Source organism: Lepus europaeus, chromosome 1, assembly GCF_033115175.1.
Source record: "Lepus europaeus isolate LE1 chromosome 1, mLepTim1.pri, whole genome shotgun sequence".
Classification (NCBI taxonomy): Eukaryota; Metazoa; Chordata; class Mammalia; order Lagomorpha; family Leporidae; genus Lepus; species Lepus europaeus.
This window is the reverse complement of record NC_084827.1, coordinates 32629150-32654356: the sequence shown is the minus strand read 5'-3', so window position 1 is coordinate 32654356 and position 25207 is coordinate 32629150. Positions and strand designations below refer to the sequence as shown.

At 40.9% G+C, this 25207-nt stretch overlaps 1 protein-coding gene across 2 annotated transcripts in view; it reads left to right on the top strand.

Moving 5' to 3' along the window:
- MET (MET proto-oncogene, receptor tyrosine kinase) overlaps nucleotides 1-25207 on the top strand; it is a 124251-nt gene that overhangs the window by 5674 nt on the left and 93370 nt on the right. The window contains exons 2-3 of one of the 2 annotated variants that reach the window (XM_062208224.1): nucleotides 19183-19229; nucleotides 23071-24287. In XM_062208224.1, the coding sequence (XP_062064208.1) occupies nucleotides 19187-19229; nucleotides 23071-24287 (1260 nt within the window). In that variant the 5' untranslated portion in view covers nucleotides 19183-19186. The remainder of the gene's footprint in view (nucleotides 1-19182; nucleotides 19230-23070; nucleotides 24288-25207) is intronic. The other variant, XM_062208292.1, reaches the window with a different exon arrangement.

Below are 25207 nucleotides of genomic sequence, written 5' to 3'. Positions count from 1 at the left end.
TACACTGTCCCTGTGGAATTCTGGCTCTCCCTTCTTTTGGATCTGCCTAAAATTCATATCTGCCTGAACTCCACCTGTTTATTCCCCTACCGTGGAAATCCAAAAGTTTCACTGCCTTATTGGTTTCAAGGACCTTTCAAAAGCAATCAGGGCCAGTGCCGTGGCTCACTAGGCTAATCCTCCGCCTGCAGCGCCAGCACACTGGGTTCTAGTCCCGGTCAGGGAGCTGGATTCTGTCCCGGTTGCTCCTCTTCCAGTCCAGCTCTCTGCTGTGGCCAGGGAGTGCAGTGGGGGATGGCCCAAGTCCTTGGGCCCTGCACCCACATGGGAGACCAGGAGACGCACCTGACTCCTGGCTTCGGATCAGCGCGGTGCGCCGGCCACAGCGTGCCAACCGCAGCAACCATTGGAGGGTGAACCAACGGTAAAGGAAGACCTTTCTCTCTCTCTCTCTCACTGTCCACTCTGCCTGTCAAAAAAGGAAAAAAAAAGAAAAAAACCAGATCGCTGTTGCAATCTATTTTTCCAAAGGAATAAAAGCTCTTACATTGGTTGTGCACTAACTTGTTTCCTTTAGTCCTAAAAACTCAGTGAAATGCCCAGGCCAGCAAACTTCCAGAAGGCCATTGTGTTAAAAAGGAAGATTATGTGTACTGTATTTCTTCCTACAATTTTAAATGCAAATACAGTAATATATGAAACCATGTACATATTCAGATCAGTGGCATTTTCCTGTTATGAAATGATCTTGTATTCTGATTGTTGGAAATCTGAGGGAGCACCTAGAATTTCAGATCCAATTTTGATGTTTGTTAAAAAATTTTTTAAAAATAAGTAACTTGCAGAATTAGAAATTACTCCAACTGTTTAGGAAGACTTCTCACTTTTAATACCTTCTTAACAACATTGCGACAACATTTAAAGCTGGAAACCTTTGAAATAACATCATCCTCTCAAGTCAGAGAAAGAGAGAGGTGTAGTAATTTGTTTAGCAAAGGTAGGTTTCTTCCTTTGGGGCCTGATCATGTGAGAAGGGAAAGCCCAACCAAATTGCAGGGCCATAAGACAACTCCAGCTTTAAAGTAAGTTTTGGCTATGCTTGGGAACAGAATACGATCAAACCAGCACTTTCACTCTTAAATTTTAAACCTAAGAGTCTTTTAAGGGAAATTTAATCCATGTGTTTTGATTCAATGATTCTTACACATAAACTGTATGTCACTCTAGGTTCTTTGATGTCTAAGAAATCTTTGACACTATGTAAGGCCCATTTTGTTCCAGGAAAATAGGATGTTGGTTTTTGCTAAGGATCAGTAAACAGCATCTTCAGAAATCCCAGTTAGTCTAAAATCCTGGAACTGTGATGAGATGGATGCTCGAATACATAATAACGCATTTCCTGATGTAATGTGGAAAATATAAGTTCATTTAAAGACCTTGTTTACCAGTGGTATTCACTTGTAATCCTTCCTAACGCCATGGAACTGATTTTTTTTTTTTTGTCTAAATGTTTTTATTTGAAACAAATAGTTGCTCTAAGCAAGACCTTACTTTCCCTACTCCAAAATAAAATGAACACAATAGGGGCAAAATTCATTTGGCAGGACAGTTCCAGTATGTGAACTCACTGTGGTTGGGGTAACTTTATTCTTTAGCAGTCATTCTTATACAAATATTAACCCCAAACTACTAGCATCACACAAAAGGAAGTGGCCTTAATTTTGCGTGTAGGGCAGTATGTTCTATAAGTGCCGACAGGTGGGAGACACACTAACAGAACTCACTCTTTAAAAAAATCTAATTCAAAGTAGAATTTTCAATCCCCCCTTTCTCTTGTAGTAAAAAGTAGCCCTGGGGTCTGCACACCGATTTGGTTTCATCCTGACCATTTACAAAGTTTCCACACATGACTTGCATCAGTAGGGTTACGAATAACAGTTCACTCTCTCTGAAGAGACGCAGCCGTCTACTCCTTTCTCCTCTTCTTGCCTTCATGTTCATGCTCCTTGGGGCGGCTGCTATCTGAAGGTCTTTTGGAGCCACCATGCTGTTTGGCTTCTTCCAAAAACTTGCATGGAACTGATTTTGACATAACTCCTTTTTGTATTGTAACATAAATTCCAAATGTCTATCATTTTGTCTTAGCACACAGTAGGTACTCAGTATTTTATTGAGTGTTAAATGAATGACTTTTTCTTCTGCTCAGAACCTTCTAGCTAATGTCAGTCTTTCTTTTCAATATCAGTATCCATCTGTCATGTCTTGGAATGAGATCTATTCTGAGCTAGTGACCTGGTTCGACAAATTTTAAAAATAAGCCATCTAACTAAATATATGACATTTATTGAAATTCATTTTGTATGTGAAGCAACTGCCTTGCACAGAGTGCTGAAAATAGGAAGGAATTTCTAGGCTAATTTGATTAAATATTCAGTTGTTACCATATGCTTTCTGAAAATTGATTTTCCCCTCTTTTACTATTCCTGTCATCCTTCTTCCCACCTTGACATGCTTACTGATTGAAAGCTAAGCACAGAAAAGGGCAGGTGGCTTGTATCTATAAGCAAGAAAAGCAAGTTCACACAGGCTCAGAAAATGTAATGCTGTAATCATACATTGTCTTAATATAGGAGGGAGAGGGGTTTACCCAACAATAATAGTGGTGTTGGATTTTGCTCCGAATTACATGGATGACACATCTTTGAACTCTATTGTGTGGAGAAAAGCCCCTTCTTACTGTAGTTAGATTTCCTGTTTGTGAGTGTGCATTTTCTGGTAACTAGACTTCCCATATGGACTCAACACAAATATGTAGCTTTAAACGCAATTGAAATGCACAGGATTAGAGTCCTGGCTGCTTTGGCAATAGTACCTCCTTGGCTCTAAAAGGAAGTAGCACTTAGAAGAAGGTGTAATACAGAAACATAGGTGTTGAGAGCTTTCTTTGATAGCATATTATAGATTTTTCATTGACCATCACATTTTAGCCTCAGAAAAACATCCCTGATTTAAAACAAAACAAAAAAAAAGTGTTATTTTAATGTGACATGTTAGGTGGTAACAGAATTTGGCTATTTCTTATATCTTGTGGAAGTGCGGGAGGAAAAAGAAAAATTGTGTCATTATGGTCTTGAAATACAGCTTCTCCTAGGTTAACGTGAAGGTTTACTGAATATATACATCATCATTAAAGTTTGTTTTGGCATTTAATTCTAGATAACACCATATTTATATGGTTTAGACATACCTGTTTTTCCCCAGTGGTTGATCAGTTGGTCAGTAATCTTAGATCAATGTTTTTGTATACATTTGTTTCCATTAAAATATTTCCCAACTTAATAAATGAAATTGTGTTTGTACATTTGGAAAAATGTAGTTCAATTTAAGAAATTTTTTCGTGACAGCTCTCAAGCCACAGATGTAGGAAATACTGGTAGATAGAGCAGAGAAAACCAAGAAGTATACTGCTGGGGCATTGGATCAATGCAGTAAACAGAGGAAAGGTGGTGGATCCATCACATGGTCATGGTCATGGTCATGGGTGTGCTGTAAGTCATGAAAAGCATGTCCCAACAGAAGTCAGGCTGCCTTCTTTCTAAGTGAGAAAGAAACAGGTCACACTGGGGAATGCAGGGATACTCACAGGAGAATGGTAGGCTACGTGGTAAACAATCTAGACTTGCATTGTGTGTGTATTGTATGTGTTTTGATTCTGGGAGAAGATGCTATCTCTCCGTTACTAAATCGAGCCCCTTAATCCACCCTACACTAGGTTGCCAGTAAGAATGGCAGGAATACATATGAGAAGCGGAGCTTTTTTTCTGAGTGTTGGTGGCATGTCAGCTACTTTTAAACACTAAATAAAATTCCATCTTCTTAGAGAAAATCACAGCGTTAAAGAAAAACCAGACAAATTTATAAACATTTTATCCCATCTCCAGGAGTAAAATATCCCATTATAGTGCATAAATTATTGTTGGGCCCAAAAGTAGTGGTCCTAAAAACCGTATCCATCATCGTTCTGTACTGGGATATTATCTGCTGTGGACTCCTGTTGAATACCCCTGCATATGCTATCTGAGACCGTTCTTTTGAGACTTGACTATACAAAATTCATGCTAAAGTGTATGTAGGAATTACATTTCATTTTCTAAACACAAACTCGGGTAGTGGTTTAAAGATCTGAGGTAAGCCCATATCAGGGACAGCCTTCTTCCTCTTTTTGCTTCTCTGAGTCTTAGGTGAGCAGCTGTCACTTGTCAGTCTCACTTGCAGGCAGAATGCCACTTGCTCCAGCCATTGGCTGCACCATCCAGAGTGAGCTTGTGGCCTGACCACTATCTGGTATAGACAGAGACAACAACAGATAGAATTATTTGGGACTTAAATGAACCCTTGAACCCAAAATATGACCTTAGCTATTGTGGGTTGTTTTTTTTTTTTTTTAATGAGTTTAAAATGGTAGAAATCAGGAAGCAAACAAAGCAAAGACTTTTGACAGGGAAAAATGTTTCCTCCCAACAGAAATGAATATGCATTTTAGAGTTTTTAAAAATTCCCTTTCTATCTTGTCAAAATTAAAAGACTTCTAAATTTTATTTCAGCCTCACTAACACATTCTTGGATTGTTCGTTGGAATCTGTACATAATGGCCTAGTGATTTTAAATATTCTGCTGGTCTTCAAAGAGTTTAACAACAACAAAGAAAATTGTTCTTTAAATCAGCAGAAAAGTACAGATAAAACCCCAGCAGTTTCATTAATGACAATGGAAGGTGACAGCCCTTGAATCCATAAGTTGATTAATTACTTTCTAAATGTTATTAAAGGTTCTAAATGAATAACTAGACTAGTATTCAAGATCAAGATCAAGACTCCCTCACAATACCTAAATGGGTTTTAATTTTCGGAGCTAGGTGATCATTATAGCTGATTTATTTATTTAACATCTTTGGACTGTTGGCTTTATTGCAAAGAGCAGAGTATCTGTTTCAATATGTTTTCTTTGCCCTGAAGTTATTCCTTGCAGATTTCAGTAATACTAGTTTTGAAACAAAAATAATCAAATGCTGGCATTTCCTCTTAATAAAGACCCACCAATCTGATGAATTATCTAAACATTACAAGGAATTTACTACAGAGGTCATAATTACATAACCATTTACTTCCCAAACTTGCCTGCTGAATGTGTAGACATTCAATGAGAACAGCCATTGTGCATTAGGATAAATATTACTTTGAAGTGAACTTTTGTTCTTATTTTGGTCATTTCCTATTTTGACCAATCCGTAGCACCTGCTTCTCAAAGTCCATTGGGAGACCCAGATAAGTAATTGACAACAGCACATGATTAAGACTAGAAAAGGGGAGGACAGGTTTAATGTATAAGCACATGAGAGAGTTCCTAATCTTACCAGAGGGTGAGAAAAGCATCAGAGAAAGCTTCCCAGAAAAAATGTTCCCTGAGATGAGACTTGAGGAGAGTAAGCATTATCCAAGGAAAGTGAGGGCGAGAGTGTTCCATAAAGAGGGATTATATATGCTGAATCTCTGTTCTGGAGACCACATGGCTTGCTTCAAGAACTCAAAGAGAGCATGATGGCCACAGCCCAGATTTCTAGTGGAACAATAGAGAAAGACAACACTGGGGAGCTGGGCAGGAGCTGACTCAGGCACGACTTTTAAGCTCTGCTAAGGAGTTGACCTCTTACTTTGTCAAAGAAGCAACATGATCAGATTGTCGGTTCAGAAAATTATCTCTGGTATACTTGGAAACAGATTATTAGCAACAACAGATTATTAATAACAACAAAAATTGTTCTTTAAATCACCAGAAAAGTACAGATAAAACCCCAGTTTCATTAATGACAATGAAAGATGACAGCTCTTGAATCTATGTCATCTAGGAAACTGTTGTAGAAATCAAAGCAAGAAGTGACACCACCCTCAACTCTGGGAATGGGAGCAGATGGACATTTAAAACCCCCGTAGCTGGGAGTCAGGGTAACGTCTGGAAATGTGGGAATGTTATCACAGTGTGGGAGAGCAGACTTCCTGGGAGTAGATGGAGGTGCCAGAGGAGACCCAACTTCATCTCTGCCTCATTCATCCCCTCCTCCACAGACCATGAGCTTTGGTGACCCCAGTGCTCAGTCCTCATCTTCTGAACACCATCAAACTCATGGTGTTCTCAAAGCCCACTGATTGGTCTACCCATCAGTTTATCCATCTGAGTAACTAGCAGAGTCATTCTCTAAGGCACAAAGGCCAAATTCCTTGGACTGTTCTTGATTCCTTCTTATTCTCTCTCACATCTCATACCCAAATCCATCAGCCAGCCCTGCTAACTCTGTCTTCAAAATGTAACCAGAATTCAGCCACTTCTCATCCTACCCTTTCCTCCCTTGCCTGGGCCACCCCCCTTTTCCACCTGGACTGCCCAGCAGCCTCCCCAAGGGCCTCACTGCCCCACATGTGCTCCATACTACCCCTGCCACCAGCACTCATCTCCCACACGTGGTCAGAGTGATTCCGTTCAAACATAATCCCTTGCTTAACATCTTGCACTGATTCCCCATTTCCCTCCTGATTTCATAGAGGTCCACAGGGTCCTATAAGCTCTGATTCTTTGCCTGATCTCATCTCCTGGTTGCTACTGACCCCTTTGTTGTATGCCGATAGCACTGTAGGCATGCTCTGTTTCTTCCTTCTTGCCTCTGCCCAGAAGTCTCCAATGGCTGGGATCACCACTCCTTCAACTCCTGCATCAAAAACTACAAACCTTTCCCTCAGGCTTTCCTCCAGGAAATCCTGGTCCCCAAACCTGCTGTTTGTTTCTCCCAACACTTATCAACTCCCAATCCTCCAGATGATTGATTGTGTTATGTGTAGTAATCATTGTCTGCACCCCATTGCCAGAAAGCACATGTCCCCAGAGCAGCAAGTTTTGTTTTGTTTACAGGTGTAGTCCATGTATCCAGCACATAGTAGAGTCTCAATAAATAGTTGTCAAATTTAGTCTTCAATAGCAGTTGGTTACACAAAACTGATGTTGGGGAGACAGATTTCCAGGCTCTTCTGCAGATAGACATGAAGAACAGATCTAGAACTCTTCATTTTGCTGTGAGTTTTCATCCTTCACTGCCTGCACAGAGCAGCAACATTCTATTGTGTCTTCTGACCTGTAACTGCTTCCCATTACAACCTTCTCACCACCCTGTCACCAAAGTGATCTGGCATACACTTACAATGCATCTTGTGTGTGTGTGTGTGTGTGTCTACTGATTTGCCTGAATGCTGCCAGTGAATCCCCACCTACAGATAGACCCCTCAAAGAGATAGATGAGACTTTTTGTGATGGCTTTTCCTGTCTTCATCCCAGTCTTCCAGCTTCATTCACTGCCAGCCTAGCCCACGTAGCCTTTAATCTAATTGCAGCTTCCTGGACAATCCTACACAGTCTCCCTAAGGTAACTTTGTGTGAATCCTGTCTACAGGGAATCCTGTCCCTTGCCTCAGATGCACCTGAGAAACTCCACATTATCCTGCAAAACCCAGCTCAAGTACTACCCCTGTTGGAAATCTGCCCTTCTCTCTGGCATCCGCATAATCCCCCCAGTGCACACATCCTACCGTGCAGTCTGCGAGCGTGGTGGATGGAGCTAGGAACTCATACTCAATGAGCAACATCTATATTGTTGAAAAATAGATTGTATTTTTTATTATCATACCTCTCCTGTCTTTCCATTCTCTTTCCCTCAAACACACATGCCTCCTACACACACACATTCTGCCCTCAATTTTTATTTTCCTTGAATTGATCAGTATATAAATGCAATAATGAGCACACTTGTTTTTAAGTTCTCATAACCTTTTGGTTTATTGATTTTTCAAGGATCCAGAATGTTTACAGTGTTTTTAGAAATTGGATTCTGCACTTATTTTCTGTACTCTATTTTTACAAGGATCAGTTTGCCTGGCATTCTTTACTCATTTGGAAGTATTTCAGATTTTTGTAGAAGTTTTGTTTGATTCTTTATTGTCTAATGACATATTAAACTCAACATAATGCTATTTATGTTTTTATTCTTCTTCCAGAACTGTTAGATTTGTGTTATGTTCACCCAAGAAATTCACATCTATGCATAATAAGGACAGGTGTGGCTGTTCCTTCCATTCACAGCATTCCCATGTTTGCTGACAGTTCTTTTCTACTTTGTCTCAATAAAAAAAAAAAATGTCATATACTGACAAAATTCACCTTGAAAAAGAGACCCTAGTTCATTCCAGTGCCAAAGAATCCACCTGCTAATGCCGACTTCCAAAAGAAGTTCTCAGGTGTGAGCAAAAGAAAATTCAGAACTAAGTGAAAATAGCGACACAAGGAAAGTCTCACCTCATTCGGACAGTTCAGGTTTCTGGAGTAGAACCTGGCCTGTAGCATCCACTGGCCTTTCCCTTGTCTCTCTTTCCCTGGAAGCTGATTTCTCTTTTATGTGACAGCCACGATAACAAGCTGGAGGAGGCCAGTTGCTACTCACCACCTGCGTTCCTCCACAGCTATTTGGGTTCTGCCTTAGATGGCACTCCAGAAGATTGATCCATGCTATCAGCCCAATCCTAAGCACAGTTTCCCCATTTGGAGTTGCAGCTTGCCTTATGCCAAGGGCATTTGCAAACACTGAGGGAGGGAATGTCTGATTCATTAGTGAGTAATGGGCCAGCTTCCTCTCCAACTGGTCTCCCTTCAGTGGTTCACATTCTGACTGCTCTGCTGGGTTCATCCCATCCAAACCTTGTATTTGAGTGAGACTGGAAAAGGTTGCTAGGCTTAATTCTGTTTTAACTGACATACTTAGAAAGATGTTTCTCAAATGCGATTTGCAGATTTATGGTATTCAGTGTTTCTGGATTAAATGAACAAAATCTGGTACCATTTCCACACCATCTGAATTATAAAATCATATCCATCCATTAGGCTGAAAAATCTGAAAAAATACTTTTATAGGACTTCAAGCATTTTAGCACTTTCTTAACAGTGGGGATGTCCCACCTTCACACTTTGAAGGGCAGTACATATCCTGACCTTCAACTTATTCACAAGCAAAGCCCTGTCCATTAATTGGGGATCTGAAAGTTCAGTGTATTTTCTGAGAAGTTTTTTAAACAATATGCACAAAGATAAGACAAGTGTCCATTTATTCTTCCTTCCCAGAAGTTGAGTACTTTCAACTATTCTTATAGGGACAGAGATGTTTGCTAACAGATTACAAATTTATGAGGGACAATCTTGAGAATATAATGGCATTCCATTCTCTTTATCTTTATTCTTGCCATATCAGAGTTGTACAGTGATCTCAATCATATATTACAACTGGAAAATGCACAGTTGGTTTTTTCTTATGCTATGATTCAGTCATTTTTAACTTTTAAAAAGATTATAAAAAGAAGAAGGATGCAATATTGGATAAGATTTTAATAAGATTTTAATAAGATAACTATTTATCTCTGCCCAAGAAGCAACATTTGTGTAATAGTCAAGAAACAAAGTTTAGAGCATCTCTGGAAATATTAATTATAACACACACACAAATTATTCTTAAGTTTAACTTGTTTTCTCCTATAGTCACTTATTTTAAATTTTTATAAGTTATTTTTTATAAATAAATTACTCAAGTCTTGGAATATCCTTTGTGCTACAGAAATTTTAGGTCATGTATGGACAGGCTGCAAAACATACAGTACATTTAGTAAAGAAAACAAAAGAATCTCTATTCCCTTCCACATAGTTATACCTTCACATGGTATTTAAACCATCTGCTGGAACAGGTTACCCTGCTAATCACTTTTAAACCAGCATATTTTAGATATATAGCAGCAAAACCTAAAAGAAAAGTATGTTTTGCAATATTTATTTGCTAGAGAAACCTTAAAAAACTGTTCTACCCCAACAGATAAATACCCCAACTCTAATTTTTTCAATCTGAGTTCTGTTGATTAAAAAGGCACTTCTTTTTTTTTTTTTTTTCATATGCTTACAACTAGGATTGTCATGTCAAATAGATGGATGAGACATACCAAAAAAAAAATTATCCACTGTTTGGAATCCAAATTTAACTAGGCATCTTGTGTCCTTCCATGCTCAATCTCAGTGGGATATGGACTTACTCTTCTCTAAAGAGGTAAAGTAATGGTCCCTATTTGCTTTTCTTTCTTGGTGTGAGAGGCCCTTCTGTGACCCCTGTAGAGAAGCACAGATGCCAAGAACTTGAAAGGGGGTTAGAGGAAAACCACAGGATGGCCACAGTGTGGGAAAATAAGACATAACATTATTTCAACTGTAGATAAGAAGACTGAGATGATGAAACAATCACCAGGTATTTGGAGTGGGCTCACCCAGGAGACTATGCCAGCTTCCTCATTTTTGTTGAGGGCATTGAAAACTGGCTAAAACACAACTGAGGGTAATAAACAGCATAGCTACCTTCATAGGATGGTGCAGGGTGTGCTGCATAATTGAACTCCAGTGCCTCTCGTAATTCATGTCCAGCCTTCATGGACAGCACACAAGGTGCACCCATCATTCCCATGTTTTGATGAAAGAAACTGGCACTCAGAGTCCAAAGATGTGAAAAATGATAATGCCCAGATTTACTCCACATCTAAGTCTTACGACAAAGCCCACTCTGTCACTGCTATAACCCACCACATCTGCAGAAGTGTTCGTGCACTCTTGGGAAGAATGTTATGAAATATGTTGTCAAACAGACTCCCTATAAATATGAAAAATAAGCTTGCCTCATAGGTGTTCGGAGCACTTAACTGTGATCATACAAAAGAACAGTTGGATGGGCAGACGAATCCTGAGGATTCCTACTGTCCCTCCAACTCACTGTTAGCAATCCCTGTCAGGGTGCTATCTAGCTTCGTTAGAAAGGAGTTTTTAATCCCATGTATTGTTTCCAAGGTCATGGTGGGCTCTTTTGATGACTACAATAGCATTATATTAAATCTTTAGACAAAAGAATCAAAAATTCAACAAAGCTTTTTTTTTTTTTTTTTTTTTTTTTTTTTTTGACAGGCAGAGTTAGACAGTGAGAGAGACAGAGAGAAAGATCTTCCTTTTGTTAGTTCACCCCCAAATGGCCGCTATGGCCGGCGTGCTGCACTGATCCGAAGCCAGGAGCCAAGTACTTCCTCCTGGTCTCCTATGCAGGTGCAGGGCCCAAACACTTGGGCCATCCTCCATTGCAGTCCCGGGCCACAGCAGAGAGCTGGACTGGAAGAGCAGCAACCGGGACTAGAACCCAGAGTGCTGGCGCCACAGGCGGAGGATTAGCCTAGTGAGCCACAGCGCCAGCCAACAAAGCATATTTTAAAACTTGCTTTCTCAAGAGCCCAGTAGGTCCATTCACTTTCATTGTAGGCTACACATTCAAATTTTAGAGTTTATCCTGCTGTTTTTTAACCCGCAAGCTGTAAGCTCTTTGAGGGTAGAAGTTCTCCGTATCTAAATAAGCATGTCGCATGCAGTGGATGCTCACAGATATTTGATGAATATTGTGTGATTGAATATAATGTGATTTCATAAGCAGTGAATGTTGATAAATATTAAATTTAAATAACATTAGGAGTCTCCTATAGGGATCTTCTTTCCTGAATTTCGTCTTCCTGGACCTACTTTTAATGTTAATGGAGATAATTTAAATGCAAGGCTAAGAGTTTTCCTTAGGATTCACTCTGGCAAGTGTTCCTGGAGATTTAGCCATGACTGTTTTTATGGCTGCAATTTCCTGAATATGAGATCTCGGCCATTCTCCATCATCATAAATCCCATTGGTATACTTAAAAGCACTATTGAAATATTTTCCAATTTTTATATCTTGACTCTTCACTTAGATACATTATTCCCATCTTGAAATTATGTTATATAAATATTGTAGAAGATTGTGTAATTATATTGTAAGAAAAAAGATTAGTATACCACCTCATATAGATAGTATACCACCTCAAATAGATAGGTTCCCAGATGCAAAGTGAAATATTTATGGTAATTATTCAAGTAGATAAAGAAGCCATCTTTGTCCTAATTGAATATTTTATGCACTGTTCTTTTGTGCACTGACTTTTTTTGAACTCACAGGTTTATAATGTTTTCCACTGGATATTTTTTGCCCATGGCTTTTTCGGGAGCAAAGTATAAAAGAATCATTATGAAACAGTTGATGAAAAAAAAGAAGGAAAAAAGAAATTTTTTAAATGTTTATTTTATTTGTTTGAAAGGCAGGGTTACAGAAAGAGTAGAGGAGGTAGAAAGTGAGATATCTTCCATCCTCTGATTCACTCCCCAAATGGCTGCAATAGCCAGGGCTGGGCCAGACTGAAGCTAGGAGCCAAGACCTTTTCCGGGTCTTCCTCGCAGATGCAGGGCCATCTTCCTCTGCTTTCCTATGTGCGTTAGCAGAGAGATAGATCATAAGTGGAGCAGCTGAGACACAAACCGGTGCCATATGTGATGTCAGCATCATAGGCAGCAGCTTTACTCACTGCACCACAATGCTGGCTCCAGAAAAAAAAAAAAAAAAAATTTACTTCCTTTAACTTAAGGAATGACTAGATACATGGACCCGGCACCGTGGCTCACTAGGTTAATCCTCTGCCTGTGGCACCGGCATCCCATATGGGCACCGGGTTCTAGTCCCGGTCGCTCCTCTTCACTCCAGCTCTCTGCTGTGGCCCAGGAAGGCAGTTGAGGATGGCCCAAGTGCTTGGGCGCCTGCACCCGCGTGGGAGACTAGGAAAAAGCACCTGGCTCCTGGCTTCGGATCGGCACAGCGCCGACCGTAACGGCCATTTGGGGAGTGAAGCAATGGAAGGAAGACCTTTCTCTCTGTCTCTCTCGCTGTCTGTAACTCTACCTTTCAAATAAATAAATAAAATCTTAAAAAAAAAAAAAGGAATGACTAGATACAGATTTGCAAACAATAATATCAGGAAGCTCTCTCTCTCCATGCTTGGCCTCTCCTGCCTCTGGGTCAGTTTCAAACTCAGGTGGGCTTTCTCCACAGGGTAGCAAAGATGGTCACCAGACACCAGACACCATCCTTGGTGCTTGTGCTCCCTGAAGAAAAGATCTCTCCAAGTATGCATATTAAATCCCCCAAAAGACTGATTGGCCTTGCTTTGGTTACATGTTCATCACTGACCAAGCACTGTGTCAAAGAGAATAGAGCTAGAATAAAGAATAGAGCTGGCATTTTGGCACAGCATGTAGGTCCCCACTTGAGATGCCCAATCCCATATTGGGGTGCCTGGTTTGAGACCCAGCTTCCCCACTTCCAATCCAACTTCTTGATAATGTGCATCCTGGGAGTCAGCAGGTGAGATAATGGTCCAAATACTTGGGTTCCTGTCACCCATGTGGGAGATCTGGCTTCTGGCATTGGCCAGACCCAACTGTTGTGGACATTTGGGAAATAAACTAGCAGATGAAAGGTCTCTCTCTCTCTCCCTCTCTCTCTTCAAATAAAAAAAGAAATATATATTTTTTTTTTGACAGGCAGAGTGGACAGTGAGAGAGAGACAGAGAGAAAGGTCTTCCTTTTGCCGTTGGTTCACCCTCCAATGGCCGCCGCGGTAGCGCGCTGCGGCCGGCGCACCACGCTGATCCGTTGGCAGGAGCCAGGTGCTTCTCCTGGTCTCCCATGGGGTGCAGGACCCAAGTACTTGGGCCATCCTCCACTGCACTCCCTGGCCACAGCAGAGGGCTGGCCTGGAAGAGGGGCAACCGGGACAGGATCGGTGCCCCGACCGGGACTAGAACCCGGTGTGCCGGCGCCGCAAGGCGGAGGATTAGCCTAGTGAGCCACGGCGCCGGCCAAAAAGAAATATATTTTAAAAAGAGAATAGAGTAGAGCTCATTGAAAAGCCAGCCTGGTTTGCTTATGCACCTTGCCTTGAGAGAGGCCCAGTAGGTAGGGGAGTGACAGTTTTCAAGAGTTGCCAGTGAAAGAAAATCAGTGGGTGCTAGTAAAAATGGCTTATTATTGTGGCTTTTGAATAAAAATTATTTCTGAGAAATGCAAATAGTTCACAGCAGTTCAACCATATTCATACATTAAAAAGAAATATACTCATGACTGGATTGCATGTTGAGTACCTTTCAGAAAATTCTTTATCCTCTTTGAACTTCAGTTTTGCTTTCTGAAAACACGAGAATAATGTTGATCTTATAATCATGATTAGAAGAGATAATATAACTGACCATGTCTTGTAAACTATGAAGTAAAATCTACATAGTCATAACTTGTTAGGATTTCTAAGAAAATCTTTTCCTCAAGAAAACAAAGTTATCCATGTCAACATTTATAAAGTCTCTTCTCTCAAAAAACTTCCATTACACCTGTCATGTTTTTTCCTTAGGAATCAGTATTTGAATACAACATATATATGCTTTGCAAGATTTTTTGTTGGTGTTGACAGTGATGAGGATGGTGATAGTGTTGACAGGCACCAGCAATTAATTTCTCAATCAGTACTTGGATAATTAAATGTATTGCTAGGAGTCCAGTGCTGTGGCTCAGCGGGTTAACACTCTGGCCTGAAGTGCCCAGCATCTCATCGGAAGTGGCTGCTCCTCTTCTGATCCAGCTCTCTGCTATGGCCTGGGAAAGCAGTACAAGATGGCCCAAGTCCTTGGACCCTTGCACCCGCATGGGAGACCCGGAGGAAGCTCCTGGCTTTGGATTGACGCAGCTCCGGCCGTTGCAGCCAATTGGGGAGTGAACCATCGGATGGAAGACCTCTCTCTCTCTCTCTCTCTCTCTCTCTCTCTCTCTCTCTCTCTCTGCCTCTCTGCCTCTCTTCTCTCTGTGTAACTCTGACTTTCAAATAAATAAATAAATCTTTTAAAAAAAATGTATTGCTAGATTTCTGGGGGATGAGAAAAACAGTGTAACCTAGTTTAATGAGAGGTAGATGGACGGCAGACGGAGCCAACTAGCTGGTTTTAAGATTAAACTAAGCTGATACACATAGCCTACTGAACAATCTTCTTGAAAGGAAACTCCTCTAAATACCAATAGAATAATGACCAAGGTGCTATTCAAATAAGCACTCCCAGGAAATATTTTGCCAGTGAGATTATCTTAACCATCAACTGAAGAGAAATAAAATGTTTTATGGGTGATTCAATTTTACCTGATATATGCACAACATTTTAAGAGAATGAATTAGTCACTCTGTTTGAATCATCTTTATGTGTTCCTTTTAGTAAAGAACTCAAAGCTGGTTAAATGGCTAACACTGTTTCAGAAAGAAAAAGCAGCAGAAACAGAGAAAACAGACATTCTGTGTCGAAACCCTGATCCAGGCACATCACAAGAATAAATGTATTGACAAAAATATGCCAAAAATAAAAGTATTTCTGGAGTTACTACGAATATAAATATTAAAATTGCTCAGACAGCCAGATCTGGCAGGTTATATAGATGGGAAAGTGAGAGCAATATATGCCAAGTCAGTGGCATTGGAATTAAATGCAATTCTAGGAAAAACAATCTCAGAACTGAGAATTATTAGAATTGGAAAATGCTTTGGGGTTCCTTAGTTCATCCCAGAAGTATACTAGTTAATTTTTTTTTAAGATTTATTTATTTATTTGAAAGAGTTACATAGAGAGAGCAGGAGAAGCAGAGTGCGGTGGGGGGCTCCATTCACTGGTTCACTGCCCAGTTGGCCGCAATGGCCGTAGCTGTGCCGATCCAAAGCCAAGAGCCAGGAGTTTCTTCTGGGTCTCCCACACGGGTGCAGGGGCCCATGGACTTGAGCCATTTTCTGCTTTCCCAGGCCTCAGCAGAGAGCTGGATTGGAAGTGGAGCAGTGGAGTCTTGAACCTGTGCACATATGGGATGCTGGCACTGCAGGTGGCGGCTTTACCTGCTACATCACAGTGCCAGCCCCAACTAGTTAATGTTTGCTAACATCCCCTCCCCAGTAGGGGAGAACAAAACCCCTGATTTGTAGTGTTTGTCAAATTATATGGTGTAAATACTCCCACCTTAGCTGATTGCAAGCTACCAAGATGAAGTTACTGAATTGGAGGTTGGGAAGAGATACACACTGCAAAATGTCCTGAGCTAGTACCAGCAGACTCTGACACACAACTGGTTCAACTCTGTGATTTCACAAGCAGGAAAGCAGTTGAGGATAAAAGAGTTGGGTGATTTGTTTTGGGTCATACAACTCATCAACCAAGGTGCTGCAGCTTATACCAGATTTTCCCTAATGCTTCATCACAGAACTGCAAAGGCACTGTGAGGACTGGGCCACTGACCAATTAATGAACCTGTTCAACTCCCCCCTAGCCTAGTTAAGGCCCCTTTAAGGCTCCATGGACCTTCTGACATCGAGTTTAAACCGGGGTGTGTTTTTGTCTGTCTCCCCTCATCTGAGCTCTCACTGGCCATTGGAAAGTGTTGTCTTTGTCTTTGAATCCTTGATTCTGCATGATCTCTGGTACATTGTAGATGCTCCTAAGTGATGTTTGAGGGCATAAACAATATAGAGACCATTTATTGACCTACTATATGCCATACATTATTCTTAGTGGTTTATGTGCATTAGCCCACAGAATCCTCAGAGTAACCTAACCCACCTAACAAGTGAGGAAGGTCCATGAACCACTCTCATATTTTAGTTGAGAAAACAGAGGCTTAGAGTTACTTGCCCAGGGTCACATAGTGAGTGGATGGATTCTAACTCTGCAGTCTCACTGCGGAATCTGTGTACATGACCATTTAGCTGTCACTCAGTTTACTCAGTATCATGAGTCATAGCTTTGCAGCAAATACTTGTACAAGGATTCACTCCCTTCCTTCCGTAGGACATAAGCATTTGTTGGAGATCTAGTCTGGCCAACACACCTTTACTGATGGGAAGGGCCTTAATTAGAATGATCAAATGTATGGAATATTTTAAGTGCTTAAGTTTTCATATTATCTATGATTTAAGAAGAAACCTATATTTTAATTTAAAACCTATCATTTGTAGTATGCCCTAGTCCTATTTTTTGATAAAATAAATACATTCAACCTTTATTTTATTTCTCACTGAAACAATGGCATTACTATTCACTGTCAGAAGATGAAAAGAAGGTATAGGGATTGGCATTGTGGCTCAGCGGGTAAGCCGCTGCTTAGGATGCTCATGTATCTGAGTGCTGGTTCAAGTACCTGACTGCTCAGCTTCCCATCCAGCTCCTTGGTCATGTGCCTGGGAAGCAGCAGATCTCCTCTCAAGTACTTGGGCCCCTGCACCCATCTGGGAGACCCATATGAAGTCCCTGGCTCCCGGCTTCAACCTGACACAGCGCCTGACTGTTGCAGTCATTTGGGAAGTAAACCAGTGGATAGAAGATTTCTCTCTCTCTCTCTCTCTCTCTCTCTCTCTCTCTCTCTCTCTCTCTCTCTTCTGCCTCTCTTCCTTTCCCTCTCCCTCCCTCTGCCTTTCAAATAAATGCATTTTTTGAAAAGAAGGTGTCCAAGACTAGAATACTAATTGCAGTGGGTTTGGAAGTTTTTCTTTAAACAGAAAAGATGTCCCTTTTCTCTTTGATTATACTTTGCCGTCTCATCTAGGGATGTTAGGAAAAAAGCGCATTGTGCATTGTCTTGAGTTCTAACTAAGTGAGGTCTAGTACAATGAATGATCTATGTACCAGACTTAAGATACAAACTTTATTTTAAGAACATAATTTAATGTAGAACCTCAAATTGTAGAAGATGATCACTTTGAAAGAGCCATCAAAAAGTCTAGAAGCAAAATAATAACCGTTTCTCACCCTCCACACTGCTTTTATGAGCATCAAGGAAGATGTTAGAATTTTTTTTCCTTTTGGCAGCAATGGTTCATTTGTTTTCTTCCTTTGTTATTTTTTTTCTATAGAAAAATACAATAGTAAGTTATTTATTAAGTTAGTTTTCCCAATTTTAGAAGACAATCACCATTTTGAGGAGAACATTTCATTTTTCATATAATATGTGCAATTTACATTTGTCTTCTAATAGGACAGCATGTTCTTTTTTAAAAAAAAAATAAGTTTCATTTATGCATTTATTTGAAGAGAAAGGGGCAGGGAAAGATAGATTTTCCACCCCCAAATGCTTGTAACATCTATGGCTGAAGCAGACCAAAGCCAGAAACCTGGGACTCCGTCTTGATCTCCCACATGGATGACAGGAAGCCAAATACTTGAGCCATTGCCTGCTGCCTCCCAGGCATATTAGCAGGAAGCCAAATTGGAAGTGTTGGCGGGACACTATTCGAAGCACTCCAGCCTGGGCTGTGGGCATCCCAAGTGGTAGCTTGACAATCCCTGACCCAGCAGCTTGTCCTTAATCCTTCTTTTCTTCTATTCCTAATCATTCCCTTCACCATCACCAAAAACTTGTCAGTACATTTCAAAACAATGAAAATTACATATAAAAATAGCAAGTACAGCTCCCTTACATTGATGTACACTCTGTCACAAAGTGCTTTGAGAGGTGCGATCTCTTTATTTATTTATTTTTTTATTACTTGACGGAGTTATAGACAGTGAGAGAGAGAGACAGAGAGAAAGGTCTTCCTTCCATTGGTTCACTCCCCTAATGGCCACCACGGCCGGCGCTGCGCCGATCTAAAGCTAGGAGCCAGGTGCTTCCTCCTGGTCTCCCACGCAGGTGCAGGCGCCCAAGCACTTGGGCCATCCTCCACTGCCTTCCCGGGCCACAGCAGAGAGCTGGACTGGAAGAGGAGCAACTGGGACAAGAACCCGGTGCTCATATGGGATGCCAGTGCCTCAGGCGGAGGATTAACCAAGTGAGCTACAGCGCCGGCCCCAAGAGAGGTGAGATCTCTTTTTGACACATATAGTCAAATGAGACTTCAGGGCTGAGACTCCGGTGGATAGATTGACACAAAGCTGGAGAAGAAAAATGGGCCAGAAGCAGAGAGCTGATTGTCTAACTCCTGTTGCCGGGCGCACTCCCCGTTAACTCAGGAAGTTGCTTCAGTGTTGGGGAAGCATTTAAGAGAATGGGTTCCTGTTGGCCAGACATGGAATTGAATTCTGATTCTACCTGTATGACTTTGAGCAAGTTTTATCATCTAGAAGAGGAGGATAATAATACTTCCTTGTTTACAGGTGTATGAAGAGTAAATCAGAGGGCTTGGCAGAATGCCTAGCACATGGTAAGCACTCAATCCATGTTATTGTTACTTGCATTATTAAATGGTTAGAGTCTCCTCCAGTTCTTCACCCTATGGATGCTTTGCTTTGCCTTCTGGCCCAACTGTACTTTCCTAGTTTTGCTTATTATTTCAAAGCCTGTATCCTCAGTCAGATGCATCCCTTGCACTCTTGTCATCATTGTGTTCTTGACCTTCTGCCTTGAGTTTCTTCCATCTTTCTTGAAAATGAACAGGTGGTCACAACATGTTGCATCTTATCCTAAAGGAGCCCTCAGAGCAGTCCTTTCACTCATTTCTTGCTGACCATAGTTTGTATGCCCTGAAATATCTACTCTGAACCTCTTCATGCACCCTCAAGTCCCTGGTCCGTCCTCTGCACCCATCCCTTTCAGCAGATGATCATGTGCCATAATTTATTTATAAAACATTGAGGTCATATGCCCTGAACTCCAGTGTCCCTGTATCTTCATCTGATTCTCATTCTCTCCTGCTGCCTCAGTCCTGTGACCTCTCTTGTGTTCCAAGGATCTTGGAAATGCCTTTTTTGTTTTTCCCTTTGGAAAAGCACTGCTAGTAGTTTTATCTTTCATTTGCCTGCTTTGTTTTCTTACTTCCCCAGCCTCAACTGCTTGCTGCTTTCTTGTCCAGATCATTTGCTTTCTACTTTGCACGGATTTCTCTGCCTGCTAAGAATTTCATTCCTCATCCTCCTTGAAGATTCAACTCTAGCATCATTCCTCGCCTGCCTGCTTCCTATTCCTCTGTATTCCTGTAACTCTGTAAACCCACTGCCTCCACAAGTGATTGTAAGCTTTCCAAGGACAGCACCATGTCTTTATAGACATTGAATCAATATAAGTAGAAGGAAAGAAGGTCTTACAAATAAGCACTTGCCCTACATGAAATTATGTTTCCTGCAATTTAAGAATAAACCTCTCTTGATCCCGTTATTACGTTCAATTTGTCTTTTCTTTGGCAAACATCCGACTTCCTCAACACACGTTCCCTTGCTTTTTAATGCCTGACATCACTGCTGAATCTCTAGAAGCTACTTTCTTGAAGGCCAACAAAGAGCTTCCATGTGGACCACGTTCTGCTCCTTGAGACCCTCACCTGGCTTCTGTGTGCAGTGCAGTATTGGCTCTCTTGATGCCCATCTGACCTAACCTTCCCTGGCTCTTTCACTGGGACCTCAGCTGTGGGTATTCTCTAGGGTTTGCTTCATTCACCACCTCTATTCTGTCACCTCATCCTTCCATGAGCATACTCACTCTTGGTTTTAACCATCACCTCTTTGCAAATTTCCATTTCAACTAGTCTCAATTACTCCACTAAACCTGTGTTCTGCATTTTCATTCCTTCTAGTGTGGTGCTAGCAAATGCCTGGTACTCATACTTCCACCTGTCACTGTCTCATCCAAGACAGATATCACCTCACCCAAGACCCATCAACCACTTTCCCAGGAAGGGTAGCTTCTCCTCCAAACACTTCCCACGTCATCTCTGTTCCTTGGTACACATTCTCTTGTCTGCTCAGAATTCTCACTCTCCACTTATTCCAAGCACCTCCTTCCTGGTGAATAATGTCAAAGCTGCTAGTCTTCCCTGTAGTAGAACATTCGCTCATTTACCACCAGCACTTCAAACTCAACACCGTTAAAGCCATGTTTGCCTGCCTTCAGCCTAACTGCCTACTGCTGACTACTCTGATTTTGTGACCTTTCCCCAGATGACTGCTTATATCTTTGCCTTCTCTTTGGTACTCTACCTTTAGATGTAAAATACCATTTATGCAAATATGTCTCTCATTGATCCTTTCTTTCCTTGGGACCACTGCCTAGGCACTGGCCCTATGAGTTCATTGTGGTCTATAATAATTCCTGCTCAACTGGTCTTCTGATTGCCAAGTTCTCCCTGTTCAAAGCAACCATGCCTCTAGATCAATCTTGGAGTAAATATAATATCAATCTTAGAGTAGAAGCTTGGTTCCATGACTTTCCAGTTCAGAGCTCTTCATTACTTCTTAATGGAAGCCCCCATTTAGTAGAATAAAATTGTCTTTGATTTTGGCATCAGAAAGATTTGGGATCAAGTTCTAACTACTGCACTTAACTGTTATGTGACTTTGAACTTCTTTTTTAATTTATTCATTTATTCAACACATATTTGGCATCTACTCTGCTCTGTGCTGGGTACGTGGGATATAGTGTTAAGCCAGACATTGTCCTTTGCTTTCCTGAACCTCACAGATCTTACAACATAATGACCTTTACCCCATTTCTCATAATCATCATCTCAAGTACAGACCATGTCTCCTTTCCTTGATGCTTACAGCATTTGGTTTATGCTATGCAGGGTATTTAATGTCATGTGTTATTGTTGTAAGCATATTTATATTATCACTTACCCACATCATAGATTCACTGAAGGCCAGAGGTGGTGTCCCATTTCCCATAGTGCAAGCACCAAGAAATGCACATGATGATTGCTCAGTGAAAAACTCATGTCGTGTTATAGACCCAGGATTAATCTTTGGTATATTGATAATATCTACTGTGTTTTTAGAGTCTGTGTTTTCCCTGTGAGAATTAAACTCTTCAAAATAAAAAGCAGGCGGCAGGTAGTTAGCCTACCAGTTAAGATGCCTCCATTCTGTATCAGAATACCTGGATTCTATATTTGGCTCAAGCTCCTGACTCAGTCTTCCTGCTAATGCAGACTTTGAGTGACAGCAGAAATGGCTCAAGTAACTGGATTCCTGCCACCCATTTGGGAGACCTGCCTTGAGTTCCCAGCTCTCTGCTTTAGCCTAGCCCAAGCCCAGCATTGTGGCCATTTGAGGAGTGAACCAGCATATGGTTCTCTCTGTCTCTCAAATAAACAAAATTTTAAGAGAAAAAAAATAGTTACTTAATTTCTATTCATTCTAAGGCCTCTCCTTCCCAAAGTGTTACCTGATTATAGCCATTGTAAGTAGAAGTCACACTGTTTATATACTGAGCAGCAAATCCACTCGTCCTTCCTAATAGAAATATTGTCCATATGCATACAATGGAATGTCAAAATCATGTTCCTTTTACTAAATGGCTTTTTAACTTGGTAATGAAAAAAACAGGTTGTACTTTAATTCTAAAGATTATATTTTATTTTATATGTTTTCAGCTTACTCTTTGGGTTCCTGGTGATCTTACATTAAGCATTTGTCTATCTGAAACAATAGGTTAACTATAGCCAAATTCTAACTGTACCTTTCCTCTACATACAAAATCCTATAAACAGCATGTGATCATATTACTTCTAGAATTTATGATTGTTTTCTTCCAAAAGGAATCTAAATTTAGCCTGGTAATTCTACATGCTCCCAAGGAAACAATGCCTGCTGTGATTTCTAGAATAAATGAATCTGAGCCACAGTTCCTTTACTTGACTAACTGAGAAAGTTTAAAATATCAACATAGTCATTAGCCACAGATCTGAAACCACATTAAACAACCAACAAGGGGTTAATAAAGAAATGCGCTATGTTTCTTACTTCCTTGCTGGATGAGTCTAACTTAGTTGCTGTATCGTCTTTAATGCAGGTCATTGTTTGAATCTCATAATGGTTCTCTAAAATTACTTGTTCATGGGTTGAATTCTAAAATTAAACTATGTGGAGTCATGTCCAAATGCACAATGCATCTTTATGTGAAACTTGCTGGAGTTTTGTTTTCCTTCTATGTAAAAATTCCAGTTAGGAAGCTTTATGTGTGATAGTTTAACTGGGATCATTCTTTCAATTTTTTTCTTCGTTGTTTCTAATGACAACTAAACTGCTCTCGCCTTGAACATGTCTTGGCAGATAAACTTCTCACAATGAAGGCGCCCGCTGTGCTTGCACCTGGCTTCCTTGTGCTCCTGTTTACCTTGGTGCCGAGGAGCCATGGGGAGTGTAAAGAGGCACTGGTGAAGTCCGAGATGAATGTGAACATGAAGTATCAGCTTCCCAACTTCACCGCTGAAACGCCCATCCAGAACGTCCTTCTGCACCAGCATCACGTCTACCTCGGTGCCATCAACCACATCTACGTTTTAAATGACAAAGACCTTCAGAAGGTTGCTGAATACACGACCGGGCCGGTGCTGGAACACCCGGATTGTTTGCCATGTCAGGACTGCAGCAGCAAAGCCAATTCCTCAGGTGCTGTTTGGAAAGATAACATCAACCTGGCTCTGCTTGTTGACAAGTACTATGATGACCAACTCATTAGCTGTGGCAGCGTCAACAGAGGGACCTGCCAGCGACACGTCCTCCCACCTGATAATCCTGCTGACATACAGTCGGGGGTTTACTGTATGTTCTCCCCACAGGCAGATGAAGAGCCTGGCCAGTGTCCTGACTGCGTGGTGAGCCCCCTGGGAGCCAAAGTTCTCCTATCCAAAAAGCAGCGCTTCATCTACTTCTTTGTGGGCAATACCATAAATTCTTCTTACCTTCCAGATCACTCATTGCATTCGATATCAGTGAGAAGGCTGAAGGAAACACAGGATGGTTTTAAGTTTCTGACGGATCAGTCCTATATTGATGTCCTACCCGAGTTCCGAGATTCCTACCCCATTAAGTATGTCCACGCTTTCGAAAGCAACCATTTTATTTACTTTCTGACGGTCCAAAAGGAAACTCTAGATGCTCAGACTTTCCACACAAGAATCATCAGGTTCTGTTCCAAGGACTCCGGCTTGCATTCCTACATGGAAATGCCTCTGGAGTGTATTCTCACGGAGAAGAGGAGGAAGAGAGCCACCAGGGAGGAAGTGTTTAATATCCTTCAGGCTGCATATGTCAGTAAGCCTGGGGCCCATCTTGCTAGGCAGATTGGAGCCAGCCTGAATGATGACATTCTCTATGGGGTGTTCGCCCAGAGCAAACCAGATTCCGCTGAACCCATGAATCGATCTGCCGTCTGTGCATTCCCTATCAAATATATCAATGAATTCTTCAACAAGATTGTCAACAAAAACAACGTGAAATGTCTCCAGCATTTTTATGGACCCAACCATGAGCACTGCTTCAATAGGGTAAGTCACACAGATTCCCCACTTACAATGTATGAGACTTAAAACAGCATAAGTATCAATCTAGAAAAGAGTGTCAGGAGTGTTGTTTGTGCTTGGTAAATGGTCTTTGTCCAAAATATTTGCAGATTCTGTCCAAGAAAACTTAGAAATTGCATCTTCATTTATAATTAAAATTGTATCTTTAAAAATTAATGTGGTAGCTAAAAGACACTTTTACAGTTTGAATTTAAATATTTGCAAAACTTCAGATTATTAAAGTTGTTTATCATAAAAGCTTTAGTAGATCTGATCAAATTTATATTGGTTTTAACACAACAGAATTTCTGTAAAACAAAATTAATGAGATCCTTTTGTAGTCTCTGCAACATTTAGAAGATGCTTAACTTAATTTGTGGGATCTTTAATTAATTTATTTATTTATTTATTATTTGAAAGACTGAGAAGCAGAGAGAGATCGCCCATCCTCTGGTTTATTCCCCAAATACCCACAACACCTGGGGCTGGGCCAGGCCACAGCCAGGAGCCAGGAACTCCATACAGGTCTCCCACGTGGGTGGCAGGGACTCTGTACTTGAGCCATCACCGGTTGTCTCCTGGGGATACACATTAGCAGGAAGCTGGAATTGAGAGCAGAGCAGGAACCTGAACCCAGGAACTCAGATACGGGATGCAAGTATCCCAAGTGGTATCTTAACCACAGACACTCATGCTAGTTTGTGGGTTTTAAAGGCATTTTCCTTATGAGACCAAATTCTCTCACTGATAGACAAATGATTATTCAGTATTCTTGACATTAATTAAAGAGACTTTACTTAAAATATATATTTTGAGAAGATATGTGTGTATATATTATATATATTCTAAAATGTTGTTAAATAAAACTTTTTAAATGAGGTAATGTTTTTCTCCAAATAACTTGA